The 17,051-nt window shown below is 43.9% G+C and overlaps 1 protein-coding gene across 3 annotated transcripts in view; it reads left to right on the top strand.

Annotated features, from left to right (window-relative positions):
• The window catches only part of AMOTL1 (angiomotin like 1), a 145,787-nt gene that overhangs the window by 6,935 nt on the left and 121,801 nt on the right, over positions 1 to 17,051 (top strand). For 2 of the 3 annotated variants that reach the window (XM_042957681.1, XM_042957680.1), the window contains exon 1: positions 14,593 to 14,689. Coding sequence is in view for 1 of the 3 variants with exons in the window: in XM_042957682.1 (XP_042813616.1) it covers positions 12,528 to 12,732 (205 nt within the window). In the remaining 2 variants the exon portion in view is untranslated. Of the gene's footprint in view, positions 1 to 12,527; positions 12,733 to 14,592; positions 14,690 to 17,051 lie in introns of those variants that run through there. The other variant, XM_042957682.1, reaches the window with a different exon arrangement.

Below are 17,051 nucleotides of genomic sequence, written 5' to 3'. Positions count from 1 at the left end.
ATCTCGCGGTCCGTGAGTTCCAGCCCCGCGTCAGGCTCTGTGCTGACAGCTCACAGCCTGGAGCCTGTTTCAGATTCTGTGTCTCCCTCTCTCTCTGACCCTCCCCCGTTCATGCTCTGTCTCTCTCTGTCTCAAAAATAAATAAACGTTAAAAAAAAATTAAAAAAAAATAAATAAATTTTAAAAAATAAATAAAAGTAAATATCTAGGTTAATAACCAAGGTATGTTAGTAAGAGAAAGATACACAGGAAGAAAAGATACATGTGTGCGTGTTTGTGTATTCACATGCATGTGTGTGTATATATAAGCACATTCATAAAAATATATGTATACACATGTAAGTATATATGAAAACATGTGCATACGTATATACGTGTGTATACTTGTACACATACATATTTGTGCATCGGCACAGAGAATTCTTGGTAGGGCACACCCAAAACTATAATAATTACCTCTAGGGAGTGGGACTTTTGGAGATTCTACTGATGAATGAGGTTTACTTTTCAGTGTGTATCATTCCCTACTTTTCACGTATCCTTAAAAAAATTTGTTTTTCTTTTATAATTAAAAGCAGTATATGATTTCTCTGCCAGAAACCCAAGCCTGAACAAGGGCATGTTCTGTATATCAGTGTTTCTCAATAACAGCTACGTAGTAGAGTGACTTGGGGAGCTTTTAAACAGCACAGATGCCCAGACACCTGCCCCCAGAGGTTCTGTCTTCATAGGTTTGGGAGAGGGCCTGGGCATCAGCATATTTTAATAGTGCTCCAGGGGGTTCCGATATGCAGTCACGGTTGAGAACCAGTGTTGTAGATGATGTGAGGCCTAAAAGGGTCCCCAGAAGGCCACTGTGATGAGGTCTTTTCAGAATATGATTACTTGGGAATGCAACCCAAAGTAATCCATCACTTCTCTGTCAGGCTAAGTGCTGGCGTGAGACTGAGTACAAACGGGTCCAGAGGGGAGTGGTGGAAAAGAGCGTTCTGGCATGTGTGTGAAGGCATCCATCTCTGTGGTAGTCCTTTTTGTTGAAAGGTTTAGACTCATTGGGGCTTCCTCAACACATAAGGGATTCTTTGAAAATAATCATGACCATAAAAGATACAGGAATCTCATGGAAAACCAAACACGGCAAAACAGCTGTGCCTCGGGAGCCCAGAATGTGGTTGGTACTGGAAGGTTCCAAGAGAGCTCCAGGAGCTAGGGTTACTTGGAGAGCCTCCCATAGGAGACTTTCAGGATTCTTTCATCTGGAGAATTGCTTTGTTAAAATGAAATGGTTTTTGGAAGCCTAATCTGGAAAACAGATCAAAGAGGAAATTAAAGAAGCCTAAGGATTGACTGGAAACCCAATATTACTGTAGCTCTTGTTCTTCCATGTGTGTCTTCCTCTGATGCTTCTCCCCATCCGTTGTCTGATTCTGCCTCTGTCTTCCTGACAGAGGATCTGACTGGCCCAGTTAGTCCACAATGGCCTGTGCCTGGTTGGATGGGCTCTTCCATACAAAGATGGACTCCAAGTGGCTCATGGAGTCATGTGCTCACCCCTGGTCACCCAAGCCAGAGAGGGCATGGGGAGGAACAGTGAGTGCGTGAAACTGCCTTGGGGTTGCAGGGGGAAGGTGGGCGAGGCAGTTTCCCTTAGAATGAGAGAGTGGATAGAACATGGATCGTGATTGACAGGCCACACGCTGAGTCCTCAGTGAACGTGGAATTGGAGGATGGTTTCCAACAGGGTGTGAAGCTGCTTAAATTCAAGCCAAGATGCAAAGAAAAAAATCCGTCAGGAATGTATAGATGGTCCTTGCACTCTGAACATCTCTAAAGGTCTTTTTTAGCTCCACTTATTTGGGCTTTTAAAAGATCTTACCAGCCTAGGAATTCAGGAGAATGCAATTCATCTTCCAGTGGAATTAGGTCTGTGCCCTACATGGCTGTGGAGAACTTGAGGTGCGACTAGTGCAAATTGGTATCTGCTCTAAGTCAAAACACGCACTGCATTTTGCAGGCTTTGTATGAAAAAAAAGAAGTCTAATATTGCTATTAACACTTTTTTATATTGATTGCAGGTTGAAATACTATTTTGAATAGAGCAGATTAAATAAATATATCATTTAAATTAATTTCACCTGTATTGCTTTTATTAACGGGGTATTAGAAAAAAAAATTTTAGTTGCACATGGGGCTCACATTTTCTTTCTAATGAACACTTGGATTAGAGGTGACTCTGACGTTTTCCCCTGCACAAGTGTGTAAAGATCTGTAGATGGACAACAGCCCTTTGCTGTGGGGCCCACTTCAATACACAGTTCTTTTATTATTATTATTATTATTGCTCATAGACTTATTCAGAACAGTTTTAGATTTATAGAAAAAAATTGCAAAGACAGTACACAAAGTCCCCATATGCCCCACACTCAGTTTCCTTTAGTGTTGACATCTTATGTTAGTAGATTTGTTATGATTAATGAATATTGATACAGTACGTTATTATGAACTGAAGTCTATACTTTATTCACATTTCCTTACCTTTTACCAAATGGCCTTTTTCTGTTCCAGGATCTGTCTAGGATACCACATTATACCTAATCTTTATGTCTTCTTAGAATTCTCTTGGTTCTGACAGGTGTTTTCTGTAAATATTAAATGATTTAATTTCCTTAAATATATTCTTTTTACATTTAAATCCAAGTTAGTAAACATATAGTGTAGTAATGGTTTCAGGAGTAGAATTTAGTCATTCATCACTTACATGGAACACCCAGTGCTCATCCCAACAAGTGCCCTCCTTAACGCGCGGCATCCATTTAGCCCATCCCCCAACCCAACACCCTGGCAGCAACCTTCAGTATGTTCTCTGTCAATACCCTGTTCTCGATCAGAGCTGTGGCACTTTGGTTCATTATCAGAACTTTGGTCACTTGTCTTATTCTGGCTCTTTGTCTCTGCCTCATAGAGAGCAGTTCAATTCCTGTTCTGAAATAGAACCACTTAATCCTCTCCTGTGGTTTCACAATATCCCACGCGCAGACGACATCGTTTATGGCTCTGCCTCAGCAAGTCCTTACGGAACTTTTCTCTGCCTCTTTGTCTCTCTTGCTCCTTCCTGCTTAGCCCCCTTCCTTTCTAGGACTGGCACACAGCCCATGTTTCACATGTGTACTGGAGGCCACTTTTTACACATGTCCTTTTCTTGGAAGTGGGGTCCAGCCAGCAGCCTTGCTCTAGGGACAGATGACTGCTTCCTAATGCTCCATCACAGTTTTCCCCATGGAATGGACTTTGCAGGTGGGACTAAGTCACTTGCAGAAGTATATCTACTCCAGGAGTTAATAATGATTTTAATAAAAACAACTACTATCGGGTGCCTGGGTGGCTCCGTTGGTTTAAGCGTCCGACTTTGGCTCAGGTCATGATCTTGAGGTTGGGGAGTTCAAGTCCCACGTCAGCCTCTGTGCTGAAAGCTAAGGGCCTGGAGACTGCTTCATATTCTGTGTCTCCCTCTCTCTCTGCCTCTCCCCCTCCCCCACTCATGCTCTGTCTCTCTCTTTGTCTCTCTCTCTCTCTCTCTCTCTCTCAAAAATAAATATTTAATTAAACAACTACTATCACCATTTATTGAGTTGTATTACCAGCTAGGATCTATATGAGGTACATTACAGATATGTCTCATTTCATCGTTACAGCAACCCCACAAAGTGTGTGCTGTGATCCCCTGTTAGGGGGAAAATGAGGCTCAGCAAGGTTATACGCTTCGCTCTTGGATCACTGCTAGGAAATGGTGGACCTGGGATTTGAATCTAGATCTGTCCCCAAAGTCCTTGCTCTCACCCAAATTTAGACTGTACATTTATACTGCCTCCCACATGCTATGTCAACTACAAGTTGGAATAGCAACTTGGGCAACTACAAGTTGGAATTCAATGCTGCATAGCAGGTGATATCTCTAAGCAAATTTGCTGAATGATGACAGTGCTATGTGTTTGTATACTGTTTTGATGATTCTCCAGTTGACATATGATTTTCATAAAACTCTGTTAAAGATAGAATAATGGACTTTATAAGCTCTATTTCATACACTAGAAAAACTGAGAGCTCCAGGGAGATGAAGTGATTTGTCCAGGGTCACATGAGAACCCAGTTTTCTTGAAGTATTTATCTTCCTTTTCCCAACTTCATCAGCATGGGCTTAGGCATTGTGCTGCCTGGATGGCAGAATACGATGACAAATCTTTTGCTGTGATTGCTGGTGCAACCCTGAGTTATGTGAAGAGTTTGCAGGTACAGACTCATTGAAGTCTCTGTTGTAGGTATGTCAGTCTCATTCATCCAACAAGCATTGCCTAACCCCACTTCCAGCCAGATGTGGGGCTACTGGGCTAATGGTGGCAATGGAAGGGTGGATAAGATATAACTTTGTCCTGAGGAGACCTCCCACTGAGTATGACAATCATGTTGTAAAGAGAGTACTATCATCCAATGGAAAAGCATTGTCCTAATGGAATACAAAAAGTTCTACAAAGCACAGAGAAGGAAATAACTGCCTGGGAAGGTTTCATGGCAGATGGGACTTCTAAGCTCCGTCTCAATGGACTGACTTTAGAGATGAAAAGTCTGAGTCACTGAGAGTTCTGCAAGGAACCTCACAATTTTATAACTTCATTAGGTTTCCTAAAAATATGCTTGTTGCCATAGCTCCTTAGAGTAGTAGCATAAATTATTTATTGGAGTACTTAAAATATTAACATCAATAAACTACACAGTACCTTCACAAATACTCTGCTTAGTTGGATGAACCTATTTGAAATAATGGTTTTTAAGTTACTCAAACTTTCCAATTCTACAAAGCTGGTAAGAATACTTTGGAACAAATAAGAATCCCAGAAGAATCATGGCAACTCTAAATATCAGCCATTTCAGACAGAGGAAGACTCTGCCTCTAGCATTTCATGTCCTTTATTCACGTGAAGAGGTATTTTCTTACACAGGATACTTAAGAGCATTCTACTCCTCTTTTTCCCAGCTTAAGAGTCTTGTCTTGTATGTGTTGCTGAATTTTATCACTTGAATATTAGGAGCCCAAATGTAGACTCTGATGTGCTTGGTTTATCTGGAGATGGAAAGAAAAGAATCTTCCAAATTTAGAAACTGAAACTCATCGGAGCCAAACTCTTGGGGCAGCCCAAGAGGATACTGCCCTCTGTGCTACCCTGGTCCACAAGGTTGCTGGTGATTGGATTTCTCTGATAGATGATACTAGTACAAGAGACTGAATATTTGTGTCCCTCAAAATCCGTATATTGAAGTCCTAACCCCCCAATGTGATGGTATCGGGAGGATCTTTGGGTGCGATTAGGCCATGAGAGTGGAGTCCTCATGCAAGGGATTAATGCCCTCGTAAACAGGACCCCAGTGAACTCTCTGGCCCCTTCTGCCATGTGAAGATGCAATGAGAAGTCAGCAGTGTACAACCAAAAGAGGGTCCTCCCCAGAACCTGACCATGCTGGCAGCCTCATCTTGGACTTTCAGCCTCAAGAACTGTAAGAAATAAATTTTTGGTTTTTATAAGCCACCCAGTCTATGGTACTTTGTTACAGCATCCCATACTGACTAAGACACCTAGAGCCCAGATAATGCAGGTGTTAGCCAGAAGTTCCTAGTTGAGAAGAAGATCCCATCATGGAACCTCTTCCCTCTTGCGCTGTAACTTAGCTGCTTGGCCTGTTTTCTGGGTGTGACAAGATAGATTTATACCTTCTACTCAGAACCAATATGGAACACTCCTTCTGATTCCTGACTTATTGAAGAAGGAGGTTCATATCTGCAAGACTCGGAGAACATCAGAACTAGGGTCAATTTTTGATATATCTGGAAAAGTATCACATCTTTAAGCAGCCTTTGAAGAACAGAACAAGGGGTAGGAGTCCTAAAATAGCTCAGCACCAATATTTATTGTTGGTAAATATCAATATATGAAGAATTTTAAAATGAGGTGCTTGACCAAAGTGTTCACAAATATCACAGGCTGCCTGGAGAGAAAGGGAGGTCCTTCCCACTGATAGTATTTAAGTTTAAGTCAGGTAGGCATATACCGGAGAGGTTATACTCATGCATAAGGCAAGGGTTGGACTAAAGGCCCTAAGATCCCTACCAAATTCTAGATTTTATTATTTACTGATCTTTGATTTACCTTGTGCGTGCCTCTATGCTTGCACTTAGTACATTATTCTGTAATGATCTGTCTAGATATCTGTCTCCCAGACAAGGTTGAAAACTCCTTGAAGAAAGAAAGACATTTACCCTGTTCTATCCCAAGCATTTAGCACCGTAGTTAAAACATAGGAGATACCAAGTAAATATTTATCAAATGAATAAATTTTGTATAACTATATTAATATCTCTATATACATCTTGATTTATGGTGTAAGTTATGTATATTTTGATTTGTAGTATAAGTAATCAGCAAATGGACTTTCTTGCTGTGAGGGTGTTCATATTCTTTACAACCCCTTGTTGCTCGAATACCTAGATGATGCAATATACCACATGATTCCCCACATATGGCACTTCTACATAATTTATTCCTTCTCTACAGTTGGAACTATATTATGGCAGTAAAGGCAGAGTCAAGGTTATGACCAGGGGTTTTCTGAATTTGTATTTCTAGATCTAGCCCCACTGACAGAAAAAACTCCAGAGATATTGGTTAGAGGTCTAGGTGTGATTCAGCTGTATTAGGTGGGCAGGTATCTCCTGTGGATAGTCACGTGTAGTTTCATCCCAAGCTTGGAGAGGGAGGCAGGTGTGTGAAGGGCAGGGGCTCTAGTGGCATGCTGGGCAGAGGAACAGGTATGCAGACTGAAGTGGGAGTATAAGTGGGAGAATCTCAGCAGGTTAGACTGGATGAGAAGGTCAGGATGGGGCCAGGAAGCAGAGGCAGATAAGGTGTGGCTTTTAAGTGGAGAAATTTCCAAAGAAGCAGAGGAGGTGGGTGAGGTTGCAAAGAGAATACTTTCCAAAGGAACATGCTAAAGATGCTTGTGCCAAGCACCACCATTCATTCATTCATTCATTCAACAGATATATGTTGAGTGCTTACCTTGGATCAGCCCCTGTACAAATGCCAGGGGTACAAATAAGTAGGATCTCTGTTCTCAAGGACATAAATTATGAACTAAACTCTACATATTAACAGACATTTACAGTACAGTGTGAAACATGTAATGAGGTAAGGACAGGGAAGTCTGTGGGAACATACAACCATCTCTAAGATGAGATGTGAAGGATAAGTTGCAGTTAGCAAGGTGAGGCAGGAAGGCAGTCTTGCTAGAGCTCTAGAATGGCCGGATGAATACACAAAAGACCAAAGAAGGCTGCTTATTCAGAGACTGTAAATACTTTGCTATAGTTGGGCCTTATGTATGAAATGGTCCAGACTTTCCCTGAGAATAATGAATCACTGAAGTATTTTAATCGAGGAGTGACATGATCAGATGTGTGTTTTAAAAATATTAATACAACTGGGACGCCCAGGTGGCTCAGTCAGTTAAACGTCCAACTCTTGATTTTTGGCTCAGGTCATGATCTCATGGTTGTGAGATCAAGCCCCACTTTGGGCTCCACGCTGACAGCATGGAGCCTGCTTGGGATTCTCTCTCTCTCCCTCACTGCCCCTCTCCCCCATTTGTGTGTGCCCTCTCTCAAAATAAATAAACAAAAAATTTTACAAAGAAATTTAAAAAATATGCTATACAACAAAGTGTGGAGACTGGGTTGGAGGATAGGAAGGCCAGGGACCCACTGAAATTGCTGTAGTATTTCAATGGAAGATGATAGTGGCTGAACTGAGAACAGAGGGAAGCAAATGTATTCTTGAGACACCTGAAAGTTAGAATGGACAAAATGTGGTGATTGATCAGATGTGCGATGTTTCTGGCTCAGGCAGCTGGGAGGATGGCTTGCTCTGGAGGCAGCTCTGAAAAGAGAGGAGGACATGTCTGTTTAGGGAGAGTTCTGGTCGTCAGGGAGTCAGAGTTAACTTCCTCAAGTCCAAAGGTCCATTGGGCCCCATACCACTCTCTTGGGGGCAGGAAGGTTTCCTTTGCCAGCTTAACAGTAGCTGATATCTGACTAGGGTCCTTGCAAACACTGGTCATTATCATTTATGCGTCTGTTCAATCAACCAATGTTTATGAAAGATCAATTATGTATTCACAGTATCCTGCATCCCATACATCCCAGTGTCCAACGATGCAGGTGGCTTAGTGCTTCTCTTTATTTTTCCTATGTTATTTTTTCAGCTTTATTGACGTTTAATCGACAAATAGTATCGAAAGATATTTAGGGTATACACTGGCGATTTGATGTATGTGTACGTTGTGAAATGATTCTTCCCATCTAGTTAGCATATCCATTACCTTACATATTTACCTATGGGGGACAGCATTCAAGTTCCACTCTTTTAACAAATTTCACTTATACAATACAGTGTTATCAGCTAGAGTCACTGGGCTGCACATTAGATCCTCAGACCTTATTCGTTTTACAGCTGAAAGTTTGCACCCTTTTACCAACCTCTCCCTATTTTCTCCAACTTCCTGCCCCTGGCAACCACTTTTCTATTCTCTTTATCTAAGAGTTCTACCTTTTTTCTTTATAGATTCCACATGTAAGTGATATCAGGCAGTATTTACTGTCTCCCTCTTTGGCTTCTTTCACTTAGCATAATGCCCTCCAGATCTACTATGTGACTGTGTATGTTTAAGTAAAACATCTTAATCCAATCATTCATTCATTAATAAGACACCTTGTTTCCATATCTTGGCTACTGTAAATAATGCTTCAATGAACGTGGGAATACAGATAGCTCTTTTTTTTTTAACATTTATTTATTTTTTTTTTTAACATGAAATTTATTGTCAGATTGGTTTCCATACCACACCCAATGCTCATCCCAACAGGTGCCCTCCTCAATGCCCATCACCCACTTTCCCTTCCCTCCCACCCCCATCAACCCTCAGTTTAGTCTCAGTTTTTAAGAGTCTCTTATGGTTTGCCTCCCTCCCTCTCTAACTTTTTTCCCCCTTTCCCTCCCCCATGGTCTTCTGTTAAGTTTCTCAGGATCCACATAAGAGTGAAAACATATGGTGTCTGTCTTTCTCTGTATGACTTATTTCACTTAGCATTAACACTCTCCAGTTCCATCCACATTGCTACAAAAGGCCATAATTCATTCTTTCTCGTTGCCAAGTAGTATTCCATTGTGTATATAAACCACAATTTCTTTACTCATTCATCAGTTGATGGACATTTAGGTTCTTTCCATAATTTGGAATGGGAAAAGATATTTGCAAATGACATTATCAGACAAAGGGCTAGTATCCAAAATCTATAAAGAACTCACCAAACTCCACACCCAAAAAACAAATAATCCAGTGAAGAAATGGGCAGAAAACATGAATAGATGCTTCTCTAAAGAAGACACCCAGATGGCCAACAGGCACATGAAAAGATGCTCAACGTCACTCCTCATCAAGGAAATACAAATCAAAACCACACTGAGATACCACCTCATGCCAGTCAGAGTGGCTAAAATGAACAAATCAGGAGACTATAGATGCTGGAGAGGATGTGGAGAAACGGGAACCCTCTTGCATTGTTGGCGGGAATGCAAACTGGTGCAGCCACTCTGGAAAACGGTGTGGAGGTTCCTCAAAAAATTAAAAATAGATCCACCCTATGACCCAGCAATAGCACTGCTAGGAATTTACCCAAGGGATACAGGAGTGCTGATGCCTAGGGGTACTTGTACCCCAATGTTTATAGCAGCACTTTCAACAGATAGCTCTTTGAAAAATGCTTCTCAAAGTCAGTTACAACTGTAGGATTTGAACAGGCTTTCCCACTCACGCCACCCCACCTTATCCTTTAAAGTATTTCCTCACTCCCCATTCCCAAGGTTGCATTAATTTTGTCTTTTCAGGAGCACTTGGGTGGCTCAGTCGGTTAAGCGTTGGACCCTTGGTTCCAGCTCAGGTCATCATATCTGATAGCTGCTATCATGATATCTCATGATTCATGAGTTCAAGCCCTGAGTTGGGCTCCATGCTGATAGTGCAGAGCCTCCTTGGGATTTGCTCTCTCTCCCCCTCTTTCTATCTCTCCCTTGCTCTCTCTCACTCTCTCTCAAAAATAAATAAACTTTAAAGATTTTTTTGCATGTTTTAGTTTCTTCTGTGCAGACTTAGTCTTTGAGACATGGATAGAGGTTCATCACTCTATAGAAAACCTTGAATAAATTATGGCCAGAGGCCTGGAAAATGTTTCCTAGGCTCCACAGTTTCACGAGCAACGCTGGGCCTTCCCGTGACTGAAGTGATAGTGTTAGGGTGTCAGTAACAGATGGGATTGATCAAAGTCTTCCTCGAAATACTTGTGCTTGATGCAATTTCAGTTCACATTTTGTGTGTGGCTTTCCCAAGCTGGGGTGTGAAATTCAAGCATCAGAGAAACCAGCGGGGTTTGTAGGTTGAAGTTAATAAAACAATGTGAGCCTATGTAGCTCAGATTAATAAAATAAATACACAGATGTGAGAATCTAACCTCACACATCCAGGAGAGATCATCCTACAAATCTGGTTCCTTGGTGGGGCAGGGGGTGCCTAGATCACTGGGCCAAGAGCGATGAGGAAAACCACTGTCCAAGTAATCGATAAAGCTCGATTTTTGCCAAATAAAGCTAAATTGTCAAATCTCCAACTCCTCAAAGATACTGCAAGAATTAATGACGAAATGGTTTTGAATGGCCAGTCTACTGTAAATAAAAGTTGCTTTTTAAGGATGTAGTATTATTATTAACTTTATTTCATGACCGGTGAAGGTACAAGATGTTGAATACTTAGGTCGTTTGATTAAATGACGATGCCGGCATGATCACGGCTCAGGATTGGATTTCTATTCCAGACATGTTTTTAGTTTTGCACAGAGAGCATGTCTTGTTCTGATGGCAGATTATCTCTAGCCTTGATCAGCCACCTCTCATGTGCTCAGGCTGATGTCTCAGTTTGCTAATGGATAAATAACACAGCTTTCTCCACCCACTGATGTGGGTGGATAGGTCGTCTTTGTATGTAAAGCATATTATTATAAGCTGCAACTTTTGGAAGACTGAACAAGCCTTTGCCAACATCTGGTCCTAATTCCTTCATTTACAGTTGGGGAAATCAAGCCAGAGACAGTAAGTGGTTTGCCCCAAATCACTCAGTAGTGCCAGAGCCAGGGCTAAAATCTGGATCTATTCGTAAGTCCAATGTTTTTGCTGTGTCATTGTGCTGTATCCCCTCTGGTCTAGGATTCCCTTCTAAAACTTTTGGGTGCTTGGATTGAAAACAAATCCCTAGGGAGCCAGTACCCAGTAAAGTACAGCACAATCTTTGGTACCACCTGGTATTTTACGAGAGATTTTTCGTTATTTGTTGCAATTCCCAAGAGTACCAGACTTCGCCAGGCAGACTGCCAAAAGACAACAAGTCAATGTGCTGTGCCTGCAGGAAACTTCAAGGCAACTTTCGACAGTGTTCTAGAGATCAAAGCAAGCCAGCTGGTCTGATTGTGACAACTGATAATTGGTGGCCATCCTAGTTAGGCTGACAGAGTTTCTGACATGGTGGATAGCCTACGCACTGCATTTCTAGATTAAGTCAATCAGTCACGTCCAATTATTCAGCCACGTCGATCTGAGAACCTGCTACATGCAGAGCTTTATGAAAACCTCTTTGAAATGAAAAAGCAAAAGATTGGCCATGAGTTGTGATCTTCCCAGATACAGGTAGAGATTCACCAGGCTGGACTTCTCAGAGGTACCTGGTGAGGTGACCTTTTCGTGAGAGCCAGGACCCCTCGTGACATGTGACTTTCTGTCATGGTTTTCAAGGGGAAATGAAAAATTGGTCTCCATGATCCTTCTTAGCCCTGGTATTTTTCTTTCAAATGACACTTATTGTATACATTTTTCAGACGATCAGAGTAATGCATGTTTATTGTGGAAATGTAGAAAATTACACAGAAAATAAAAAAGCACTCGTAATTCCAATGTACTAGTAGCTACCTCCAATTTTCTGGTTCAAAATTTTTCCAGTCTGTGTTTTAAGCATATATAGAAGTATATACCGATTATTTTTATGAAATTGAGATTCTCCTGTATCCTACCCTGAAATTCTAGAAGTCTATATTATGTGCAGAACTCAACACAGTAAGTTCCTCGCTCAAAGCCTGGCATGTGATGGTTGCTCCATAAACATTTGTTAACTGAATGGGGAGGGAAACCATGGTTTGCAGATTTGAGTAGCCTCATTGGAAGATCTCATATTTGGGCCGTGCCCAGATCTTGACCACAATCTCTGCATGCTAAAGAAACATACTGAACTGGAAATGACGACTTTCCTACCAGAAGGCTTCTCTGTCCCAGGAGAGCATCAGTGGTAATTCATCTCCCTTTTTTTGTGCTCATTATTTATTTCAGGAGATTCCAAGAGCTGCACATACAAGAGAGCTGTTGGAAACATGGACCTCGGTGAAAAATGGCCCTTGGAGGAAGGAACCTGGTTGTCTCATGCTGGAATTCATCATTTTGCCAACACCAGAGGGGGTATGGCTGCTTTTGATGTCCCTGATACACGTGGTACTCTTCAACTCCTGCATTCATTGTGTCAACCCAGCTGTGCTCAGTACGTGCCCAGTGCTGTTTGTCTTTTCAAAAAAAGCCAGGAGGAGAGGAGAGGAATGGACTTTGGAGTCAGGCAGACCTGGGTTCAGATCCTGAATTTCCTACTTCTAAGCTACGTGGCCTGAGAAAGCCTATCATATTCTCAGCTCTAACATGAGAGTAAGAATGCTTACTTCGTAGGGCTGTGATAAGGACTATGAGTAATGCGAGCTGTCATTTACTGAGCCCTTACCCTAGCCAGGGAAGAAGTTAGTCACACATCTCTGGGCACCTAACATGTGTCAGGTACTGTATTCCTGCTTATCTTGTCTCCTCTCCTCTCAAGAGCCCTGCAAAGACTGGCATTGAGGATAATGCAACCAGTAGAAACAGAGTAGGTCAGCTCACTTTCTCTTCTTTTTTCTTGCCTGACATCTGATTAATGCAACTCAGTGTTAAGTTATGGGGATGCTGTAAGTTAACTGGAGTGGTGCATACAAATGTAATCCTCATACAGACTTGTGGGCCTCTTTCAGGTCTAAGAACCACCCGCCCCCCCCCCATCCTCCATATCTAATGGAGATCTACTTTGGCAGTAGGAACCATTCAATGGATAAGGAGATAAAGGCCCCTAATGCACTCACATGAGGTTTTTAGTAAGGTTATGCCTCCCATTGTCATTTATACATTCGTTCAACCAGTATTGAGTATCTACTATGTGCCAAGCACTGGGAACACAAGGGAGAAAGATGGTCGGGGAGATCACCAGACCACACTCTGCTGCACCCCGTCTCTAAAATGGGTAACTTACAGAGCTCTGCCCCAGGGTACATCTTCCGACAGGGCCTACCGCACGCAATGGGAGACTGCCCAAAGGGAAGGTCCAAACTTTGAGAAAACTTGGATGAGTTCAGCCAGAAGCCAACGGCTGTTCCCTCCTGTGCCCTGTCACGCCTCCACCTAACCCACTTGTTAGAGGTTCTTATGCCGGTGTCTCCTCACAGCCCATGGAATACAGTAGAACCTCCCTCGCTCAACACACAGCCTTCCCTGATCAGACCTCTGCCTGCCTCTCTAGACTCATCTCCTGCTGTTCATTACTAAAAGCAAACCTCTTCTGTTGATGCACTAACCGGCCTCTGGATCCTTGGACATGTCATGCTCTCGCACACCGTGAGCCTCTGCGCGGGCTGTTACTACTACTTGCCTTCTACCCGGCAGGTTTCCACCCATCAGTGAAGCCTCAACCGAAGTCATCTATTCCGGGTCTCTCCCTGCCACCACCCACCCACTCCACCCTGGTCTGACCGAGAGGCCTGACCTCAGCGCGGCCGCGGAACTTACAGGTTCCCATGTCACGGCGCCTGCCTTACCGTGTTGTGTTGTGACGGTGCATAGCTTGGGCAGCCTCTGGGCTTCCTGAGGCCTTGCTTCATTGGCCTTTGCATCCCTTTCACAAGCAGCCTAGCGAATACTTGATGCATATACATACAATGGCAGGCTGGCTGCGTGGCTCAGCGAATGAATAAATGGGTAGGACCGCATCCTGTGGGCATCTCTCCTTTGCTGAGAGCCACCTTTGACTGTGGTGACCCAGCTGGTCTGTGCACACCTCTCCCGGCACCACGGCACCACTTCGTGGTACTGTGAGCACACCCATAGCATTCCATTCACCGCTCCAGGCTTTTTCACCAAAGTCTGAAGTCAGAGGAGAGAAAGGAAGTAGATGTGCTTTGTCTGCCGGTGCTTTTGTAACCTAGGCAATAGAATCACCCGTCACAGAATTTTAGAAGCTTTCAGGACCATTGTGACAAACCGGTGGCTAAAAACTGCCTGTTGCCACCAACTCCACAAATGACCACATCCCGCTATGAGTTGACCCTGCCGTGGATCTCCCATCTTCAGGGCACGGCTGGCTAGTAGGAAGGGGAACCAGACCGGTGTCTTCGAACTGCCTAATGGGGAGGCGTTGGTCTCAGGTAATTGATAAGCTTCGGGGCTGATGGAGGAGTTTAACTCTAGTGGGCAACAGATACCGGATATGTGGTCCCAGTTCGGACCCTCAGTAGGTGATGATGGAGGTGTCCAAGGCAAAGGATGGCAGTGGTGTGGTATGTGGGTGAAACACAGTGACAAAGAATCAAGGGAGCTGAAATGTAGAAATCCTTATGGGCAGCTAGTGTTAGGGTGGTTCTCAGAGGCCTGGGCTGTGGTTCAGGGAAAGGGCTCAGGTCTTAAGAGGACTAGAGAGGTGGCCAGAATGGGAACTTGCACTCAGAAATAAAGTGGAAGCCCCACTGGGCCAAAGCCAAGTCACAATTGGCATCATCACCAAAATACATAAAGAGCAGTCATTCGTTGGGTATATACGTTGCCCCAGACATGATGCCGAGCCATTTTTATATATACATATAGATGATCTCAATTCATTCTCACAACCTTCTTCTCATTTTATGAATGGAGAAACTGAGCCCAAAGAGGCTGACAAGAGGCTTGTGCAAGATCCTTCAGCTGGGAAGTGGCAGAGTGGGTATTTGAACTTCGATCTGCCTGACCCCAAGCCACTCTATGGCTATCGCTCCTCGCTTTACCCTCCAACACCCCCTTCTCAGTTTAGGTCTCTGGTGGGCCAGTTTCAGACGTTTATTGCCAGTCATTTCATTGTCATGGAAGAAAAGAGCCGTAGCTCGGAGCAGGGCCAGAAAACCAACAGCGCTGTTGCAACGTGTAGATTATCATCCAAGACCCTCCCACGGCCACTTCAGCTAATGCATTGCCTAGGCCTTGACCCACCTGCTTCTGAGCATCTTTCCTCCATGCCCTGACCCCTGTCCCACCTCTCCCACCCATTGTGGGATGCCCATTGTGGGCTAACAGAGTTTCCATTTCTAGTGAAGTACCAGGGAAAGTCCTGGAGTGTCCAGGCCTTCGGGTTTTGTTCTTGGCTTCATGGAATCCTCTGAGAACCGTGTTATCTGCCAGGGAGGCTCCGTCATCCTGGTGAGTCATCGGCCTTGGGGCAGGGCCAGATCCACGCAACATCTGCCTCTGTGTTATCGTCAGGGCGTCGCGGGCGGCCATTAGAGTAGGAACAGCCTTCAGGAAGCTGGCAAGGAGAACCCAGGATGTCTGGGGGTGAAATGAAGTTTCTGGAGGAAAGTCCCTCTGCCACTCTTGCTTCCTCCACTGCTAAAAACGCCCTCGAGGACCTGGGCGGGTGGTTTTTCCAACTTTTTTTTAAAGGGCTGGAACCCATTTTCCAAACGAAGCTGTCTGCAGTGCCTGACGCATCAGACAGAAGGGGGCCAGCATTTGGCCAGAGCTCTGTTTCCGATTGCTGCATCACAGGCTGATGTGGCTGCTCCTTGCATTTGCCAGCTAGCACACCACACGTGTGGGGATTTGGCGCAGGAGGGGCGGCCTCGGCAGCCCTCCTCGGCGAACCTCCAAATCCTGTTATAAATGCGTTCACTCAGCCCTTCGGGAACCCTATTGTCCCTTCTTCCCAGTGGAATCCACCTGCTTATGTGTCTCCTCAGGGGAGAGCCAGGAAGTTTGGGAACCCTAACCTGGCAGTACAGGCCAGGTGTGTGATAGAAATGCCGCGGTGCTGTCTCCATTATGGTTATAAAAACAGGAAGGAGCAGATCTCCCTTCCGGTTTCTCTCAAGGTCAGGGAGAGTTTTCACATCAGGCAGGAAGGAAAGGAGGAACATTTTCTGGGAGCGCTGTGTGCGCTAAACACTGCTGCGGGCGTTATTCTATTTCCTATCGATCCTCACTGAAATCCCAACAAGGAGTTATTTGCATCATCCGCATTTTGCACACGAGGAAACGGAGCCTTGGAGCGGCAAGATGGCGAAGCCAAGGTCGTACGGCTAAATGCCAGCAGAGCTCACGTTCGAACTCGGGTCTTTATGCCGCTGGGCTATGCGGTGTCCATTTTACTTCTTTGTTCGGTTTCAAAGGACAACGCTGTGTGGCATCTCCACCTTTCTGTGAGGCTTGTTTCTTTTCTGCACGTTTCTCTTGCATATGGTGCGGTAAAAAGACTAACACGATGGAATCTGTTATCCACAGTCCTCTGCTGGCACTTAAAAAAAGGGTTTTTTTTTTTAATGTTTATTTATTTTTGGGAGAGTGCAAGCCGGAGAGGGGCAGAGACGTGGCGGACAGAGGATCTGAAGCAGGCTCTGAGCTGACAGGCTGACTGCAGCGAGCCCGATGTGAGGCTGAACTCACCAACTGCGAGGTCATGACCTGAGCCAAAGTCAGTTTCTCAACTGACTGAGCCACCCAGGTGCCCCTATTAAAAAAAATAATAAAATAATAATAATAATA

This window comes from Panthera tigris, chromosome D1 (assembly GCF_018350195.1).
Source record: "Panthera tigris isolate Pti1 chromosome D1, P.tigris_Pti1_mat1.1, whole genome shotgun sequence".
Taxonomy (NCBI): Eukaryota; Metazoa; Chordata; class Mammalia; order Carnivora; family Felidae; genus Panthera; species Panthera tigris.
This window is presented reverse-complemented; position numbering and strand designations above follow the sequence as displayed.